Genomic DNA, 19,165 nt, shown 5'->3' with positions numbered 1-19,165 from the left:
CGACCCCCCGGGTCTTCACCCGGGAGAGTGTGGGACTCCTGGCACCGAGTGTGCCAGACTACCGCACTAAAACCCCTCCGGCGCTTCCTTCCTGCCATTTCGAAGGCATCATGGGATCGGCTATGCATTCTACCATGATGCCCTCTGGCTCCTCGGTGCGGCTTTACCGAGGATCTTGCTTTATTGGGCGACTAGTAAGTTGCTAGTCGCCCATACTGCCCAGGATTAGTGGTCCTGTTGGGGGAGTAGGTGAGCACGGTAACGTGCTCGCCTTCTGCCACCCCGTCCACGTCTATGTGAGGGCGCGTTTGGATCTTCCTCCCGCGCCCTCTCAGCAGCCTCCTTCTGCGAGATGACGGTCTCACAGAAGGAAGCAACCGCCACCCAGTTCCTCTCGCTGCATAACATCCTGTCAACGACGTTATGCAGCGAGAGGTCGCCATCCCCCAAAATTTCCACCAGCTCTTGCCGCTGCGCCGACCACCTTGAGCAGTCTGCCAGAGTGTGTTGGGCCGTGTCGTCCGGCTCTCTACACTCATGGCAGACCTCGCTCCCCTCTTTCCCAATACGGTACAGGTAATGACCGAAGCAGCCATGCCCGGTCATTACCTGTGCCAACCTGTACGACACCTGGCCGTGGTGTCGATCCAGCCATTTGTCCAGCGATGGAAGGAGTGCCCCGATGGTGCGAACTCCGAATTCGGAGTTTTCGAGGTCACTCCTCCATCGCTCCCGTAACCTAGCCACGACCAGGTCCCACGTCTCCCTGCCTCTGCCGTCCACTTCTCTTTCGGCGGCAGGCAGAGCCCGCCACCTTGCCCTCTCCTTGTAGGCCTCCATATGGGCCAGCGCGTCCAGTTCCCACGGTGGGGTGCCAGCTAAGGCGCAGGCTGCCGCCCACGCCACCGTTATGTAGGCCCTGCATATTCGGATGGCTACCACTCTTTGTGGCCGCCGAAGCAGGGCCTTGTTGGCAGCGGAGAGCCTATCCGCCCATATCGGTGCCCCGTACAGTGCCATGCTGCGAGTGACATTCGCGTACAGGCGACGGCACGGGGCACCCGGCCCTCCTACGTTGGGCAGCAGTCGGCTGAGTGCTGACGCTGCACCAACGATTCGGGGAGCCATTCGCCTAAAGTGCTCCCCGAAGTCCCACCGTGGGTCCAGTATGATGCCGAGATATTTGATGTTCGGCATCATCCGGACTCTTTCTCCATCTACTAGAATGGACGCGCCAGCCGGAGGCCTCCAACCTCTTCCGCCGAAGGCAATGGCCTCAGTTTTGTTGAGGGCCACCCTCAGTCCCAGCAGCCTGATGCGGTAAACCATCAGGTCTGCCGCGACTGCCGCTCTGCGTAGGGTCCCCTCCAATTCTTCGCCCCAGACAGCGACCAACGTTTCATCCGCATAACAGATGACCGCCATCCGGGGCAAGAGGACCCCGCGGATGGCCCAGTCATAGCCGATGTTCCACAGCAGGGGTCCCAGCACCGACCCCTGGGGAACACCGCAAACCATTGCCCTCGACGTTATCATGCCATCCTTATTCTCGTAGAGCACTACCCTCGCCGTGAGGTAGTGCTCCACGATCCTCCGTAGATAAAGGGGCACCCCGTGGAACCGAAGTGCCTCCTTTATCACCTCAAAGGGGATGGAGCCGAAGGCGTTGGCGATGTCAAGGGACACAGCCACGGCCCCACCCCCCCTCTCAGTTGCCCTCTCCGAGAAATCCCTCAATGCCCCGATCGCGTCGATGGTAGACCGCCCAGTCCGGAACCCGAACTGGCGGTCCGAGATGTCCGGCCCCCTGTTTTCAAGATGCCGGATGATCCGGGATGCTATTACTCGTTCGAGCATCTTTCCGGATTCATCCAGCATTACAAGGGGCCTCCATCCGCTGGGGGAGTCCTCTGGCCGACCCTCTTTCCTCAGAAGGCAGAGCCGGCCTTCCTTCCATACCCCTGGGAACCGCCCTGTTTGGAGACAATCTTCAAATAAGTCCCTCAGGCGATCCCCAAGGTGTATAAGCGCCACCGGTATGACTCGGCCCGGGACCCCATCAGGACCCGGCGCCTTTTTGCTTCGATGGAGTCGGTCTATGACCCGCTCCATCTCTGCGTCAGTGACCGGCGGCACTTCCATCATATCGGAGGACTCCCGCTCCGGGGCAGCCATTCTCGGAGGGGCAAACTCTGGGACCTCGGGGAAGAGTCCCTCCACCACATTTCGGAGGAGCTCCGGTTCAAGAGAGGCCATCGGGGCGGCACACTGCATTTTGTTCCGTACAAGTTTGTACGGCCGCCCCCACGGGTCCCGGTCCAAGGCGGCCAAGAACTCTTTGTAGGATTCGTCTTTGGCCTTGGCAATCGCCTTGGACAGGGCCTCCTTAGCCTCTCTAAGTGCCGTGCGCAGGAGCTCCTCCTCACCCTCCACGGTCGTCCGTCGCCGCCTACACCGGGTGTATGCCCGGCGGGCACTATTGCTGGTGCGTCGGAGTACGGCGATCTCCTCCGACCACCAGTGCACCCGTTTTTTATTAGGCGGCGGACCCGATCTCCTCATAGAGGCGTCACAGACAGCGACAAGCGACGCCCGAAAGCGGCAGGCCCTCTCCTCCACGTCGACGGACCGGTCTGGCGATTGTGTTCGCCAACGCTCAATCATGGCCGCCTCTTCAGCTGAGTCAGCGTCGAGGCTGGCCAGGCTCCACTTGCGGAACCGGTCCCTCGGGAGATTGCGATCTTGACTGGGCGGCCGCACCGAAGCCGGTCTGGAGACCGACATCCGAACATATAAATGGTCGGAGAGGGTCTCCACATCCCCCAGGACACGCCAACCTGTGACACGTGCAGCGGCGGAAGGGGTAGCGAACGAAACGTCCACTATGGAGCCCCCATTCCACCGTACACAGGTGTTGGCAGTGCCCTGGTTTAGGACACACAGCCCCGATGCCACCATCCAGTCGGAGAGGATCCTGCCGCGCAGGTCAGTGACGGGGGAACCCCATACCAAAGACTTGGCATTAAAGTCCCCCGCCACTATTACAGGCATGGGCGCCGCTCCCGCAATAATCCGCCCCACCTCTAAGAGGAGGGACTCAAACTCCCGTCGCGGTCTAGATGGGGCGAAGTACACAGCGACAAGAACCATGTCGCCCCATCTAGCCGCAACGTAGCCCCGGCCTGCACTCTGCTTGACCAGAGGAGGCCGGTCTCCCAACCGGGGTATGGTCACCGCGACCTCTCCCTCCGTGTCCCTTACCCACGTAGGGAGTGGGGGAACAAAGTACGGCTCAGACACAATGGCAGCACTAATGCCCCACTCCGCCAGGTGTTGCAGCAAGAGATCTTGCGCGCGGGCGGAGTGGTTGATGTTGCACTGCAGCAGCTCAAGTGCTTGGTGCTGACGTCTGGGCATTAGTGCTCCATTGTGTTGCCTACTCTTTTTAGCCCGGTGGGCTCCAGTCGTCCCCTGGTGCGCGGGGGGTTACACGCCTTCCCTCCCATTGTGTGCTTCGCCGGGAGTTTGGCATGATGGCACACCGCGCACCAGGGCTCCTTCTCAACACATTGCTGTGTGAGGTGCCCCGTTTTCCCGCATCTGTGGCAAAGTTCCGACCTGTCCACCGGTGATGGGCACAGCGCCCACGTATGGCCCAAACCCATGCACCTGAAACAGCGCATGGGCAGGGGTTCCAGGCCAGTGATTTTGGCAGACGACCAACCGATCAATATACGGCCGTCTGCCACGAGGGCGTTGGCCACGGCTACTGGGCAGGTCACGATGACAGCCCCGGTAAAGTCCCGTGTCATTCGGATCTGCCCCACCTTTACATGTTCCGGTGGACATTTGCCAGCCAGGGACACCTCATTCCGCAAGGTCTCCGGGGTGATTGATTCATCAAACCCGGAGATTTTAATTTGGGCCGTTTTGTACGGCCTCGTGACCTCGGCCACATCCCCCACCAGATCCCGGATTTTGTCAGCAAGGTTGTCAGCGACAACGCTGCTGTCGTTTCCGGGAATCTCGATGATTCTGGCGCCCGTCGCCGTACTCCTCACCGCCACGTGATCCACACCCACGGTCGCCAGTTTTATAGTGGTGACCCTTCCCATCACCGTTTTGTAGTCGACTGTGGCACCCGACTTGAGAGTCACCACCACAGCCGTCGATTTGGGAAGGGCATACTGCCGCTTGACCGGTGCGGGGGCCGTAGGGCGAGGAGCCGCACCATCCACCTCAGGGGGGGAGGATTTTTTCCCCTTCCCCTTATTTTTCCCTTTTTTCACTACCTCCGTCCAAGAGGAGGAGGGGGAGGGTTCCTCCTGGGGTGGGGCGCCAGAAGCATCCTGTGAGGGAGCTTGCTGGGCCTTTGCCGTTGTGGCTTTAGGCGCTTTGGGCGCCGGGCCAGGTCTTGCCGGGGGCATCAGGGTGGAACCTGCAACTGCCCCCACATTTCCGGGTTGTATGGGTGCCTTAACTTTTTTGGCATCATGGGCCTTTCCAGCCTCCTTATTGCGACGGTCAGCCGCAAGTGGTGGACGCAGCACCTCCTGAGGGGCAACAATAGCCCTCTTTTCTAGCTCCTTTATGCGGTCATTCATCATTCCCCCCAGAGAGAGGAAAAGGTCCCTGGTGAGGGACTCTCCGAACGACCGCATGGAGCGGTCAACTTGGGCCATAATATCGGCCGTCGAGTCTAGGGTCTCCGCATTGGGGGCCTTCCTCTCCGAGAATGCGGTACGGAGGGCTTTGGTCTCCTGCCTGAGCAGCGCCAACTCCTCCCGCATTCTCTTGTTGTCGGCCGCCATTTTGCGGATGGCCTCTGCCTCTTCGCCTCGGTCCGAGATTTTATCCGCCGCTGCGAGGATCTCGGCACAGGCAGCCTTCATTTTCGCCCAAGTTGTCCCCTTGAGGTTGCCCGACTTCTTGGCCTCCTCAAGTACGGTTCGAGCCGCCTTGCGTACCACCTCCAGTTGACCGTCCACTATTGAGGCCTCACTGGTGTTCTCTTGGGGATCTTTTAAATAACCCGCCGCTCTGTCCGCCTCATCTTCGAATTCGGCGAATTCCGACGCCATTTGTGATAGCCTGGCCTTAGCCTGGCTCAGCCCCGCACTGGTCGCCTTTGCCGGCGCACGCCCTCTTTTGGGCTCGCTAAATTTTGCACCCTTTTCAGGGAGCGTGTCCTCCTCAATGTTTTCGGCCCTCCTCTTTGGTGGCGAAGTTTGTGTGCGCCGACCAGCGTGACGGCCCCTCGTGGCTGTGTTGATTTTGGGGCCTCGCGATCTTAGTGTAGGCCCCTCCAGCGCCTTCCGTTTGCGGGGAACACTGCCCCTGCCGTCCTTGAGGTCTTCCATCATTGTGGCTTCCGGAAGGCTGTCGTAGTCCTCGTCGGATGTCGGCGCGAGGATTAGCGACCCTCGGCTCGTCGACCGTGTCGACAATTGGGAGGGACTTGCGTCCCTCTGGCGGTAAGTGCCCCCCCCAGATACGGTGGGGCAGCCCACGCCCGAAGACGTGGGGAGGGATTCTCCGACTCCTTGGGAGTCGGTACCCTCCTGGGGTATTGTAGTTTTCTTAGACGCCATTTTCATTGATTTCCTTTTTTAACAGGGTGAGGTCCCTGATCTCCTCCACCTCTTCAGTGGGCGCTTGGGACGGGACTCCCCCCCCGCCATTCATCCCATCGGCACGCCCGACCTTGGGATTAGGGTTATTTTTTATTGAGGTTTTCTTCCTCGCGACGAAACGTCCTCGGCCCCATCAATTTGGGGTAACGAGTTGCCCGGCGCCGAGCCGAAACCTGACGCCGCGCGAGTCACATCCACTCACTGTCTGAGGGCAGACAAGAGGGAGCGACTGGTAGGCGGACCTGGACGCAAAAGCGTCTGCCCAGAAGCCAGTTAGGCTATTCAACCCGTCCATGTGTCAGGACATTTGCCGATGGATAACAAAACCCCTAATAGCGGAGAGTTATTAACCATCGCCCAGGGTGCACCAGCCCAGTGACTTGTCAGCCCGCCGCTATCACCGGATCAAAGATCAAGCAACAGAAGCAAAGCTTTCAAGGTACTGAGCCAACGTGGAGGTTTCCTGACCGTAGCACCCCACGCTCCGTTTATCCTGACACAAGCACTCGAATCCTCATATAAGGATTTCAGTGCTCGTATCAAGAGACTGCTCACCCCATGCATAGAAAGTGCTGATCACAATTCATTCCTCTCAACTCTGTCATAGGCCTTTTCCAAATCCACGAATGTGCAATAGACTTTTTGACTCTTGGCCAAAAACTTTTCGGCTATGCACCGCAAAGAAAAGACCTGATCAGTACATCCCATTCCCTTTCGAAATCCCGCTTGAGCATCCCATATTTTGTCATCAGTTTCATTCCTGACTCTATTAATCAATACCTTAGCATACAATTTGCCGACGACGCTAAGCAGGCTTATACCACGATAATTTTTGCAGTCCAGTTGTGACCCTTTTCCTTTGTAAAGTGGCACAATAACAGCCTTACACCAATCTTTTGGTACTCGGCCGCTTCTCCAACACAAATTGAAAAGGCAGTACAACTGTCTAGCTACGACGCCTTTTCCTGCTTTAAGCATCTCGACCGACACTCTATCATACCCGGCAGCCTTACCCGCTTTCATACTCTTAAGTGCTTCCACAATTTCAAACATTTCAATTTCGCCTTCCATCTCATTCTCTTTTTCTTCGCTATAGCAGAACTCTTTCTTATTTTCTTCCTTTTTTTCAAATAAACTCTCAAAATAGTCCTTCCATATCTTTAGCACACATTCTTCTCCTTTCACAACGCTACCATCCTGGCATCTGATCCTAGTCTGATGAAATCAACGTAATAAAAAATAATAAAAAACTTACCTCATCTTTGTTACAGCTTTCTCTTTACCTCGCTGAAGATGGCGTTCTAGGAGTAAATGGTTGGCTCAACAACACAAATTTTAATTTTGAAAAGAAGCATCCAGCATTATTAATTGGAAAACATCATTTAACTAAACTATTAATGCGAGCTGAACATTTACGCTTACTACACGCTGGCTCTCAATTGCTCCTATCTAGTTTAAGAGATCAGTAGTGGCCTATTGGAGGACGAACCTTAGCACGTAAAATAGTTCGTCAATGCGTTATTTGTGTTCGTTTTAGAGCAAAGGCAATGGAGCCATTGATGGGTCATCTTCCGTCAAGCAGAGTTACACAAAATTTTCCGTTCCAGATATGTGGAACTGATTTAGCTGGTTCCTTTTACATTTCAAGTAAAAAAGGGAAGAGGTAATAGGATAACAAAACGCTATCTCTGTTTATTTGTTTGTTTTTGTACGAAGGCAATTCATTTAGAAGTTGTAAGTGACCTTACAACAAACGCCTTTATTTTGTGCCTTCGTAGATTCATTTCACGCAGGGGAAAGCCTGATCAATACATTGTGATAACGGTACTAATTTTGTTGGTGCAAACAACTAGTTAAGTAGAGAATTTAAGGCAGGAATTAATTCAATTTATAATTTTGCAGCAGATGAAGGCATAAAATTCTTATTTAACCCCCCCTACTCCCCTTCATTCGGAGGACTGGGAAACTGGCGTAAAAAGCGCAAAATTTCATTTAAAACGAGTTATAGGTAATTCTAGCACTCTTTGCATTCAAATCGAAGCAGTCCTTAACTCCCGACCCCTTACTCCTTTAGCCAGTAACCCAAGCGACCTTTCTTCTCTCACTCCAGGGCACTTCCTGATCAGGCGGCCGCTGACGTCAATGCTGACACCTCCTGTTGCCGTGGAGTCGAACACAAGAAACCGATATCGCCTAATTAAGAGCATGAGGAAAGGATTTTGGAAAAGGTGGCACAATGAGTACCTGTGTGAACTACAGAGAAGAACGAAATGGCGTTTACGTTACAAACTATTAAAGGAAGGCTCATTAGTGGTATTCAAGGAAGACCACTCCCCACCCATGAAGTGGAAAATGGGAAGAGTACACAGATTAGAAGACTAAAAAAATTCTTACCCACTGCAACTAAAATTTCACTTGCCCAATCCTCACTTCTGCCTGTTCTTGACTATGCTGATTCATGCTATCTCAATCTTTCTGAAGATCTACTTAATAAACTTGAGCGCCTTCAAAATTTCTGTATCAGGTTCATATTTGGCTTACGCAAATATGACCACATCTCCTCTTTCCGTGCACAACTCAAGTGGCTTCCAATCAGGTTACGTCGCAATTATCACATTCTCACACTGCTTTTTTCTGTACTTTTCATCCCTTCTACTCCTCAGTATCTTAAAGAGCGCTTCACCTTTTTTCATCGGAATAACAGTCACACTTCCCGTAGTCTAATTGCCCTTCGCCTCAATACTCCCATTATTATGACTGCAGCCTACTCTAAATCCTTTACAGTTCAGGCCGTTCGTCTGTGGAATGCTTTACCCATTGACATACGCACCTCACAAACAATAGGTACCTTTAAAACGAACTTGAAGAAGTACTATCTCTCTTCTTAACTTTATTCATGGTAATATTCATTTTAATCAATCTATTTTTATATAGGTATGTATATTATTATGTATTTATTTATTTTGTGTAATATTATATATGTAGTCTGTGTAAGTTTATATTTATAGTTTATGTATGTGTGTAGTTTATTTATTATACACTTACTAACATATCTTAAGTATGCTGCCCACCCGGTTCCAGGATTTTACCTTTCACTACCCAAAGGTTGGCTGGAAGAGATTGCTTAGCGATAAGTCCGCCTTTGCTCAATCTCCAGGGTAAATACGGAGGTACCATATCAGTCCTTTCTTAGTATTGTACATATTTATCATTCGTAAAAGAGTAATTTGTTAACATAAATACGTTTTTTTTTTAAATTTGAGTCACGGTGTACGTTACTTCTACACTATGTAGTAGTTTTATATTCGGAGTTTTATACGCTATTTTGCTGCCTATTTGGGCAGGCTTGACTTAAAATAATTATGTGTGTGGCTATAAAATATCCCACGAATAACATATTTTATATCTTTAAACTGTAACTTCTCTTTATTTTAGATCATGGCTCCCCGATAAAATCTAATTCGTGAGCTCCTGATGAAGTAGGTGCGACGTGCAAAAGAACTGCGGATAGAATTGTTGGAGATGGGAACGACATTTTTGAAACAAGATTTCACGAACGCCCTCCAAAAAAACTGTCCCAATATAAAAGTGGTGACTATTAGTGACGATGATGAGATTTGGAAGCTTTCTCAGGTACCATGAAGGTCCATCAAGTAACTTATAAATAAATAAATGAATATATACGGGACAAATAACACAGATTGAGTTAGCCTCGAAGTAAGTTCGAGACTTGTGTTACGAGATACTAACTCAACGATACTATATTTTAAAATAAATACTTATAAGTATAGATAAACATCCAAGACCCAGGCCAATCAGAAAAAGTTCTTTTCTCATCATGCCCTGGCCCGGATTCGAGACCTCCGGGGTCGCAGACAAGCGCACTACCGCTGCGCCAAAGAGGCCGTCAAATCCATATTTATAAACTTATACAAGTAATTTCTACCCAACCGCTTAACGATGAAGAACTTGAGTTGCTTCTGCAATCCTGAGGCCTGCGATCACTTTGTGCTTGGTACCATGGATTTTGCAACAAAGAATACGAGACCGCGCCTTAATGTTGACAATGTCTATGGGTCTGAATCTGACGACAAGCCATACATCAAGTACAGACTGTCAAAGCAGCTACAAACATCTTCTCTGCCTTGTGCCACTATTTCCGAATATGCAAACCTTCAACTTCTGGTTTAAACAATAAATTCAACAATGGCAATCAATTCAATGATTTTGTCTTGGTGAAAATTTTACATAAAGACACAGAATATCGATACGTAGTTATGTGCACAGGGATTGAAGAAGATAATGAAGAACAAGTAATATTCTGTAAAATTTGTGACAACACTGGTAAAAATTTCAGGATTAATGATAACAACGTTTCTTTCATCTCCTGGGACCAGATTATAGAAAAGATACCAACCCCCAACATAAAAATGAAAGGGCAGCATATTTATTATGAGTTTCACCAAAGTATTAACGTATTTGAAAAGCCATGATCTCATTTGTTATCTTTTTATTTTACTTCTTTAAATGGAAGTTCCAATTTATGTTAATGATTATTCATGAGTATTCATGCTCTATATTCTTATATCACATCGCATTACATGCAACTTATGTGCCATTAAATAACTTAAGTATTTTCTTTAAGAACTAATAGAAAAAAATACTGTGATTTTTGTTAGTAAATACTAAGTAATTTTGTTTTCTATGTCCTTATAATTAAAGTAACATTAAAAGACTGTATTGAAATTAAATCTGTTCTTATAGTTGTAAACTATTACAAAAAGTTAAATATTAAAGTTGATTCTTATGAATAAAATTGTTTTTCTTTCAATGTATATTTCCCCTGTAAGGTAAAGTATCCTATCCTGGCCTTCATGTATCTACCCTGGATCCTGTATCTTCCCTGGTACGTAAAAACTCTTGTAAAAATAGATAAACTAACTGGCCATCTTCAACAAGTATACAAAATATCTGTTTACATAGTTCTTTATTGGAAAAATATGTTATTTCAAATATTTATATCGTGCCACTCTTCTTAATAACAGATGCTCCTTTAACGTAGAAAGACCCATGTACTTATACAAGATTAACTTTACATACATACATACATACATATAATCACATCTATATCCCTTGCGGGGTAGACAGAGCCAACAGTCTTGTAAAGACTAATAGGCCACGTTCGGCTGTTTGGCTTTAAGATGGAATTGAGATTCAAATAGTGACAGGTTGCTAGCCCATCGCCTAAAAGAAGAATCCCAAGTTTATAAGCCTACCCCTTAGTCGCCTTTTACGACATCCATGGGAAAGAGATGGAGTGGTCCTATTCTTTTTTCTATTCGTGCCGGGAACCACACGGCAAATTAACTTTACGAATTTAAATATAATGGTGCGCGCGTGACGTCTATCGCTAGCGTTGAGAGAGTGAGTCGACGGCCAGTTCCACCCCACGTCCGGCGTCCCGTCCCCCGCAATCGTGTTGGTGTAGACATCCTGGGGGGTCATTGGATGGAGCAGAAGAGTCGACTGGAACGGCTGCTAAATCCACGTCATCGTCTAGAAGAGGGCACACTTTGTTGAGTGCCCGTTTTTCAATGCCTCGGACAGCCACAAAATCAGCTACTCTGCTGATACCATCCTTTCCTGGGTATAATACAATACAATACAATACAAATTATCTTTATTGCCCATAAAAAATACAAACGTAGTAGAAACATACATTATGAATATGTTGAGCAAAGGCGGACTTATCGCTAAGCAATCTCTTGCAGCCAACCTTTGGGTAGTGAAAGGTAAAATCCTGGAACCGGGTGGGCAGCATACTTAAGATATGTTAGTGTATAATAAATAAACAACACACATATATAAACTATAAATATAAACTTACACAGACTACATCCATACATATAATAAAACTGTAACTGAACATTGTCTGTACATTGAAGATATTTAAGAAAAAATATTGTAAGGGGTCTTTTTAGGGTCAATAGAAGGCAAAACAATTTTTTTTTAAATTTTTGTCTGTCTGTCTGTCTGTCCGTCTGTCTGTCCGTCTGTCTGTCTGTATGTTTGTACGCGCATCACGCAAAATCTACCGAACGGATCTGAACGAAATTCGGCACAGATATAGTTAGTAACCTGGATTAGAATATAGCCTACTTTTTATCCTGAAATTCTATCCCAAGGGGATGAAATAGGGGGTGCAAGTTTGTATGGAACTTCGTCATTTTTGAATCGATATAAAAAGCTATAAATAATTAATTATCATATTTATTATGATTGAAAAAATAGCATTTTATTGATTAAATTAATTATGCTTTGTTTATTTATTTAGTTCCCGTGGTTTAGATATTTATTTTTTGCCCACCCGATACGAGATGGCGCCTCATGAGAATTTAAGACATAACACAATTGTAGCCGCTGGCAAAATTTTTAATTAATTATATAATTAAAACTTCTTTTATTCATTGATTCAGTTTCGCCAGCACTTACCGTTTCACCACATCTTTGAGAAGAATTTTTTTTTATGTGTTTAGGTAGTTTGACGCGCCCCGCATCGGCGACGGTTGCCATGCTCCTCAAGATTAGCAGGAATTGTTATTGTTTGTGAGGTGCGTATGTCAATGGGTAAAGCATTCCACAGACGAACGGCCTGAACTATAAAGGATTAAGAGTAGGCTGCAGTCATATTAATGGGAGTATTGAGGCGAAGGGCAATTAGACTACGGGAAGTGTGACTGTTATTCCGATGAAAAAAGGTGAAGCGCTCTTTAAGATACTGAGGAGTAGAAGGGATGAAAAGTACAGAAAAAAGCAGTGTGAGAATGTGATAATTGCGACGTAACCTGATTGGAAGCCACTTGAGTTGTGCACGGAAAGAGGAGATGTGGTCATATTTGCGTAAGCCAAATATGAACCTGATACAGAAATTTTGAAGGCGCTCAAGTTTATTAAGTAGATCTTCAGAAAGATTGAGATAGCATGAATCAGCATAGTCAAGAACAGGCAGAAGTGAGGATTGGGCAAGTGAAATTTTAGTTGCAGTGGGTAAGAATTTTTTTAGTCTTCTAATCTGTGTACTCTTCCCATTTTCCACTTCATGGGTGGGGGGGGAGTCACTTACGTCCTATTTCAGTTCTCTCAATACTTTCTAAAATCTTAGAATATCACGTCCATCAACAGTTAAGTGCCCACTTATCACGTTACAATATGTTAAGTTCCTTTCAATCGGGGTTTAAATGTGGCCATAGTACTACGACAGCTCTAGTGAAAATAACAGACGACATTTTTGGATTTTACTAGTGCTTTTAATAAAGTTGATTTTGATGTCTTAATTGAAATACTACGTTCTTTAAATTTTTCCTTAAATTCCCTCTGTTGGTTTTCATCTTATCTAACTGGACGTCGACAACGTGTAAAACTGAATGATTGCTTTTCAAATTGGTGTGACCTAGTGGCTGGTGTTCCGCTGGGTGGCATTCTTTCTCCGGTTCTGTTCTCAATGTTCATTGATGGTATTACTGCGTCTCTTTCCTCTAATTTTCATCTTTATGCCGATGACTTGCAGATCTATGCGTCTTCCAGTTTGGATAATATTCACGATGCGTTTAGTACCATAAATTTGGATTTGGAGAGAATTGCAGATTGGTCAGGCCGTTTTGGTCTTTTAGTTAACGCTGCCAAGTCTCAGGCTATTGTTATAGGTAGCCCACATTATATTTCAAGATTTGCAAATGTGTTGGTTCCTAGTTTGGTTCTGGATAACAATATTATTCCTTTATCTTCCAAAGTGACTAATCTGGGCATCATCATGGACCAAACTCTTTCGTGGAGTCCCTATATCAATGAAATCAGCCGTAAGATGTATGTATCGTTACATTCACTTCGCCGAATGCAAAAATTTTTAACCACCGCCACTAAAATTTTACTTGTACAATCACTTCTCTTTCCTCTTCTTGATTATTCCGATGTGACTTGTCTTAACGTTACTGAGGAGTTGCTTGACAAATTAGAGCGTTTATAGAACCAGGGTATATATATATATATATATTGCTATATGCTATATGCTTTTTATGTGCGCTGCCTTTTTAATTATGGATTTTCCTTTATATTTTGGTTGACTGGAAGAAATCCCATTGGGAACTGTTTTGTAATTTTTTTTATGTGCAATAAAGAGTTTACAAACAAACAAACAAACTTTAAATAAGGTATAATACCATAAAAAAAAATACCTACTGTTAGAGATTTGTGAACGCAATCAAATTATATAGTCTGTGGTAGCTCCCCGCCCTTTTTTTGCTCTCGCTCTCTGGTAACATACGTCAATATCTGTGAACACTGTTTTTGTGCGCTAATTAATTGTAATAAAGTAATTCTATAACATCCGGTTTTTATTTTCTTGCTCTAAAATCATCATGGTAGCAGAGCGTAGTTACCAAGCAAGAAAATAAAGTTATTAGTTTGTTCCGTGAAAGTATTTTGTGCTATCAGCCATTTTGAGGTTAGAAGTTTGCCGCGTGAAAAATACCGCCTACAGCAATCTTTTGTTGAAAGTACACTGCAAAAATGTCGAATGCCGGACACAATCCTTTCCACTTCGATAGACTTGTCGGAAGAGACAATTATGCTAGTTGGAAATTCGCTGTACAGGCATATTTCGAGCTGGAAGAATTGTGGTGCTGCGTCACTGGAACAAACTCAGATACAAAGAAGGAAACAAAAGCTAAGTCAAAGATCCAATCAACTATGTGCATGTACAGAACGCAATTACATGTAAAGATGTCTGGGAAAATTTGGAGAAAGCTTTTGACGATAGTGGGTTGTACAGGAGGATAGCTTTGCTGAGAGACCTCATAACAACTACTTTGGATTCTTCAAGAAATGTTGATGATTACGTTAACAAGATAATGTCGAGTGCACACAAGCTGAGAAATATTAAGTTCAATATTGATGATGAATGGCTCGGAACGCTGATGTTGGCAGGCTTACCTGAGACGTATAAGCCTATGATCATGGGATTGGAGAGCTCCGGAATCAAGATCAGCGCAGACGCCATTAAAACAAAACTCCTGCAGGAAGTTCAATGCTCAGAGAGCTCAGCGTTCTTCACAAGGAAAAAGGGTGTGAGCCATGTTAACAATATATCGAAGTTCAACAAAGGGCCCAGATGTTATAAGTGCAATAAACATGGCCATATTGCAAAGAATTGCTATAGCAATGTGAATAAGAAGAATTTGGAAAGTAAAAATAAAGAAGAAAGCAAGGAAATAGGTTTCATTGCAGCATTTTCAGCTTCTTCACAGTCCATGCATCCTGATTTATGGTATGTGGACTCAGGTGCTTCGATGCACATGACAAATAATTGTCAATCTATGTATGACGTCACAAGTCCACCGATACCATCAATAACAGTTGCCAGTAAGACACCGTTACCTGTTAAAAGTATGGGAAAGGTAAATTTATTGATGCAAGGTGATGAAGGGAGTAAAATTCAGGTAAGGCAAGTGCTATACATACCTAAACTTGCAGCTAATTTGTTGTCTGTCAGTGCCATGGTGAAAAATGGTTGTAAAGTAATTTTTAGAGACAAAGGCTGTGATATCTATGATCATAATAAGAAACTCTTGTGTTCAGCAACATTAGTGAATAATTTATACCAATTAGACACACACCGAGAAGTATATTGCAACCTTACATGTTCTAATAACCTAAATGATGTTGTTTTGTGGCACAGAAGGATGGGCCACCTGAATTTTACAGATGTTAACAAGTTACCAGAGTGTGCAGAGGGTGTCAATCCTTTCCCTGACAAAAGTAGAAGCTAGATCACCTGCATCACCTGTATCACGGGAAAACAATCCAGACTGCCCTTCAACAATAAAGGTACGAGAGCATCAGAGCCCCTACAGCTTGTTCACAGCGATCTCTGTGGACCCATGGAACAAGTATCACTCGGAGGTATGAAATATTTTGCTACTTTCATAGATGATTACTCTAGAAAAGTGTATGTATATTTATTGAAAAACAAATCGAGTGTGCTTGATGTTTTTAAAGATTTTAAGAGCAAGGTAGAGAATGAACTTGACAGAAAGATTAAATCTATTCGTTCAGACAATGGTAAAGAATATGTCAGTACTGATTTTGAAGATTTCTTGCGCAAACATGGTATCGAACATCAGACTAGCACTCCGTATACTCCGCAGCAAAATGGACTAGCTGAGCGCTTGAACCGCTCACTAGTGGAAAGAGCAAAGTGTATGTTGTTTGATGCCAATTTGTCAAAACAATATTGGGCTGAGGCGATAGCAACAGCAGCCTATGTGATTAACCGATCTCCAACAAAATCACTTGGTGGTAAAACCCCAATAGAATTATGGGGTGGCAGGAAACCAAACTTGTCTAATTTGAGAATTTTTGGCTCTGAAGTTATGGTACAAATACCTAAAGAACGACGTCAAAAATGTGATGCTAAGTCTAGAAAATTAATATTTGTTGGATATTGCGAATCCACCAAAGGATACCGCGTACTTGATCCTAGCACTAATAAAATAATTAAAAGTAGAGATGTGGTGTTCCTAGAAAGTACTGAAGGAAATAATAATAACATTTACCTACCTTGTGTGTCTAACAGTAGTCCAACAGCAGTACAGCTACCTGAGGAGACCTGCAAAGAGGAGATAGAAGAAAACCTACCTGAGTCTTCTGATGATGAGTACCAGTCTGGCGACAATGATGATTCAACCTATTTACCAGAAGAATCAATTGAGTTGGAGACACCGATACGTTATATAAATCTACGCCCACGGCGAAATGTCGTATACAGAGAAGAAGACGAGCCTGATGTGAGTTATTTTTGTCCTATATTTAATCTAAATGATCCAAGGACATTAGAGGAGGCTCTTTCATCTTCCCATGCTGATCAGTGGAAGAAGGCCATGCAGGAAGAATATGATTCTTTACTCCAAAATAAAACCTGGTCATTGGTTGACTTACCATCTGATAAAAGGGCATTGCCCTGCAAATGGGTATTTAAAACCAAAACTAATGAGAAAGGAGAGGTCATACGCTTTAAGGCAAGATTGGTCATCAAGGGGTATGCTCAGAAGAAAGGTAGTGATTATGAAGAAGTATATGCACCAGTGGTAAGATATACATCTATACGGTACTTGATAGCCCTGGCTGCAAAGTATGATCTGGAAATGTCACAGATGGATGCTGTAAGTGCATTTCTACAGGGTGACATAGACACTGAGATTTATATGTCACAACCCGAAAACTACAGGAAAAATAACCAGGTATGCTTCCTTCATAAATCAATTTACGGACTTAAACAGGCTAGCAGACAATGGAATATTAAATTGAATTCTGCACTACTTAATATTGGATTGACTAGATCAAAGATTGATCCTTGTCTGTATCATTTGGTGAATCATTCAACAATGATATTCATTGCAGTCTGGGTAGATGATTTCTTAATATTCACCAGTTCTACTATAACTAGAAAAGAAATTGAAGAAAAATTGAAAGCAGAATTTAGTATGAAAGACTTGGGAGACGTGAAGCAGTGTATTGGTATAAGTATAAGCAGGAATCGAAAAACAGGTGTGATATTGTTAGATCAAGAGAAGTACATTAACATGATGTTGAAACGTTTTGGCATGTCTGAATGCAAACCAGTCCGTACTCCTATTGAAGTAAATGAAAAATTCGAAAAGAATTCTGAAGATATTATCCCTGATATTGATATTCCATACAGAGAGGCGGTAGGATGTCTTATATACCTTGCACATGTTTCCAGGCCTGATATTACCTTTGCAGTGAGTAGACTGAGTCAATTCTGCAACAATCCAGGACATCAACACTGGCTTGGAGTGAAGCGAGTTATGCGATATCTCCAGGGCACAAAGGACCTAAAGATGTGCTATAAAAGGGAAGAGTCTCATAGCATAACAGGATACTGCGATGCTGACTGGGCTGGCGACTCACTGGATAGAAGATCATGCACGGGTTATACTTTTCTGTTTCAGAATGCATCTATATCATGGAATTCATGTAAACAACAGACAGTAGCACTTTCTACTGCCGAGGCTGAGTATATGGCAATGGCGTCGGCTACCCAGGAAGCTTTGTGGCTACAGCAGCTACAAGCAGAGCTTGGCCAAGGCGACGATGGTGCGCTTCTTATATACTGCGACAATCAAAGTGCTATCAAGCTGGCTTCAACGGACTGTTACAAACCAAGAACTAAGCACATAGACATTCGGTGGCATTTTATTAGAGAGAATATTGTTAAATGTAAAATAAAATTTTTGTTTGTTAACAGTTGTAATATGGTAGCTGATAACTTAACTATAGGAACCACTTTTGAGAAACATTTGTATTTTATAACTAAAATGGGATTGCGTTCTGTAGGGAGTGTTAGAGATTTGTGAACGCAATCAAATTATATAGTCTGTGGTAGCTCCCCGCCCTTTTTTTGCTCTCGCTCTCTGGTAACATACGTCAATATCTGTGAACACTGTTTTTGTGCGCTAATTAATTGTAATAAAGTAATTCTATAACATCCAGTTTTTATTTTCTTGCTCTAAAATCATCGCCTACAAAAAATAATACTTACGTCATGACTCGCGCGATGAGCAAAATTCCGCGCGACGTGACCCGCCGTAATAAACTACTTCTACTGAGCGATGGATGCACACTAACATGAAAAAACCGTTATTCACGGGACGGGGGAAGTAAAAAACTCAGCTATAGGGCAAATGACAACCGTAGACAAATAAATCAATAAATGGCGGGAATTTGAAATTCACCGTGATGATGACATGCTCATAGCGCGTGTGCTCGTGGGTTAACATCACTATTTGTAGACGTCGTGGTCAGCGAAGTCAAAAGGCGTATATTTGCCTATTTATTTGTTTAGTGACGAAAACCATTCACATTGAACTTGCGGCGGAAGTGTTGCAGGAGATGGTAAACTGTATGCATGAAGCTTGAAAAGAGAAAGGAATGAAAGTGAACGTAAGTAAAACTAAAACACTGGTTTTTGAAATGGAGAAAGAAATGACAGCATGTAATATTTTGATTGGAGGAGAAAAGTTGAGCAAGTGAAAGAGTTTGTATATCTAGGATCAAAGTTTACATCAGATGGCAAGTGTGATAGTGATATTGAAAGGAGAGTGAACGCGGGGAACATGGTGAATGGAGCTTTGCATGCCTTTATAAGCAGTCAGAAACTATCCAAAAAGGCTCGACTAGCTATGCATAGGGGCGCGTTGGTCCCGACATTAATGTAGATATGGGAGTGAAAGTTATGTATGGCAAAAGAAGCACGAAAGCAGAATAAATGCAGTGGAAATGAGAACGTTAAGGAGTATGATGGGTGTGAAATTGAGTGACCGGTTAAGGAACAGCGTGATAAGAGAATGTTGTGATGTGAAAGAAGATGTAGTTACAGGAATAGAAAAGGGTATGTTAAGATGGTTTGGTCATGTAGAGAGGATGAATGAAAGCAGGTTGACTAAGCAGATATACAA

The 19,165-nt window shown here is 45.0% G+C and overlaps 1 protein-coding gene across 1 annotated transcript; it reads right to left on the bottom strand.

Moving 5' to 3' along the window:
• Positions 1–3,416: 3,416 nt before the first annotated feature.
• On the bottom strand, positions 3,417–5,591 carry LOC132904073 (uncharacterized). The gene has a single exon (XM_060954002.1). The coding sequence runs from the start codon at positions 5,589–5,591 to the stop codon at positions 3,417–3,419; it is 2,175 nt and encodes a 724-aa protein (XP_060809985.1).
• Positions 5,592–19,165: the final 13,574 nt, after the last annotated feature.

The sequence above is a fragment of the Amyelois transitella genome, chromosome W (genome assembly GCF_032362555.1).
Source record: "Amyelois transitella isolate CPQ chromosome W, ilAmyTran1.1, whole genome shotgun sequence".
Classification (NCBI taxonomy): domain Eukaryota; kingdom Metazoa; phylum Arthropoda; class Insecta; order Lepidoptera; family Pyralidae; genus Amyelois; species Amyelois transitella.
Note: the sequence above shows the minus strand (reverse complement) of the source record. Positions and strands in the feature narration are given on the sequence as shown.

Bases quoted from the DNA above. Each gene is read 5' to 3' on its own strand.
- LOC132904073 (XM_060954002.1), bottom strand. From the start codon at position 5,591: ATGGCGTCTAAGAAAACTACAATACCCCAGGAGGGTACCGACTCCCAA.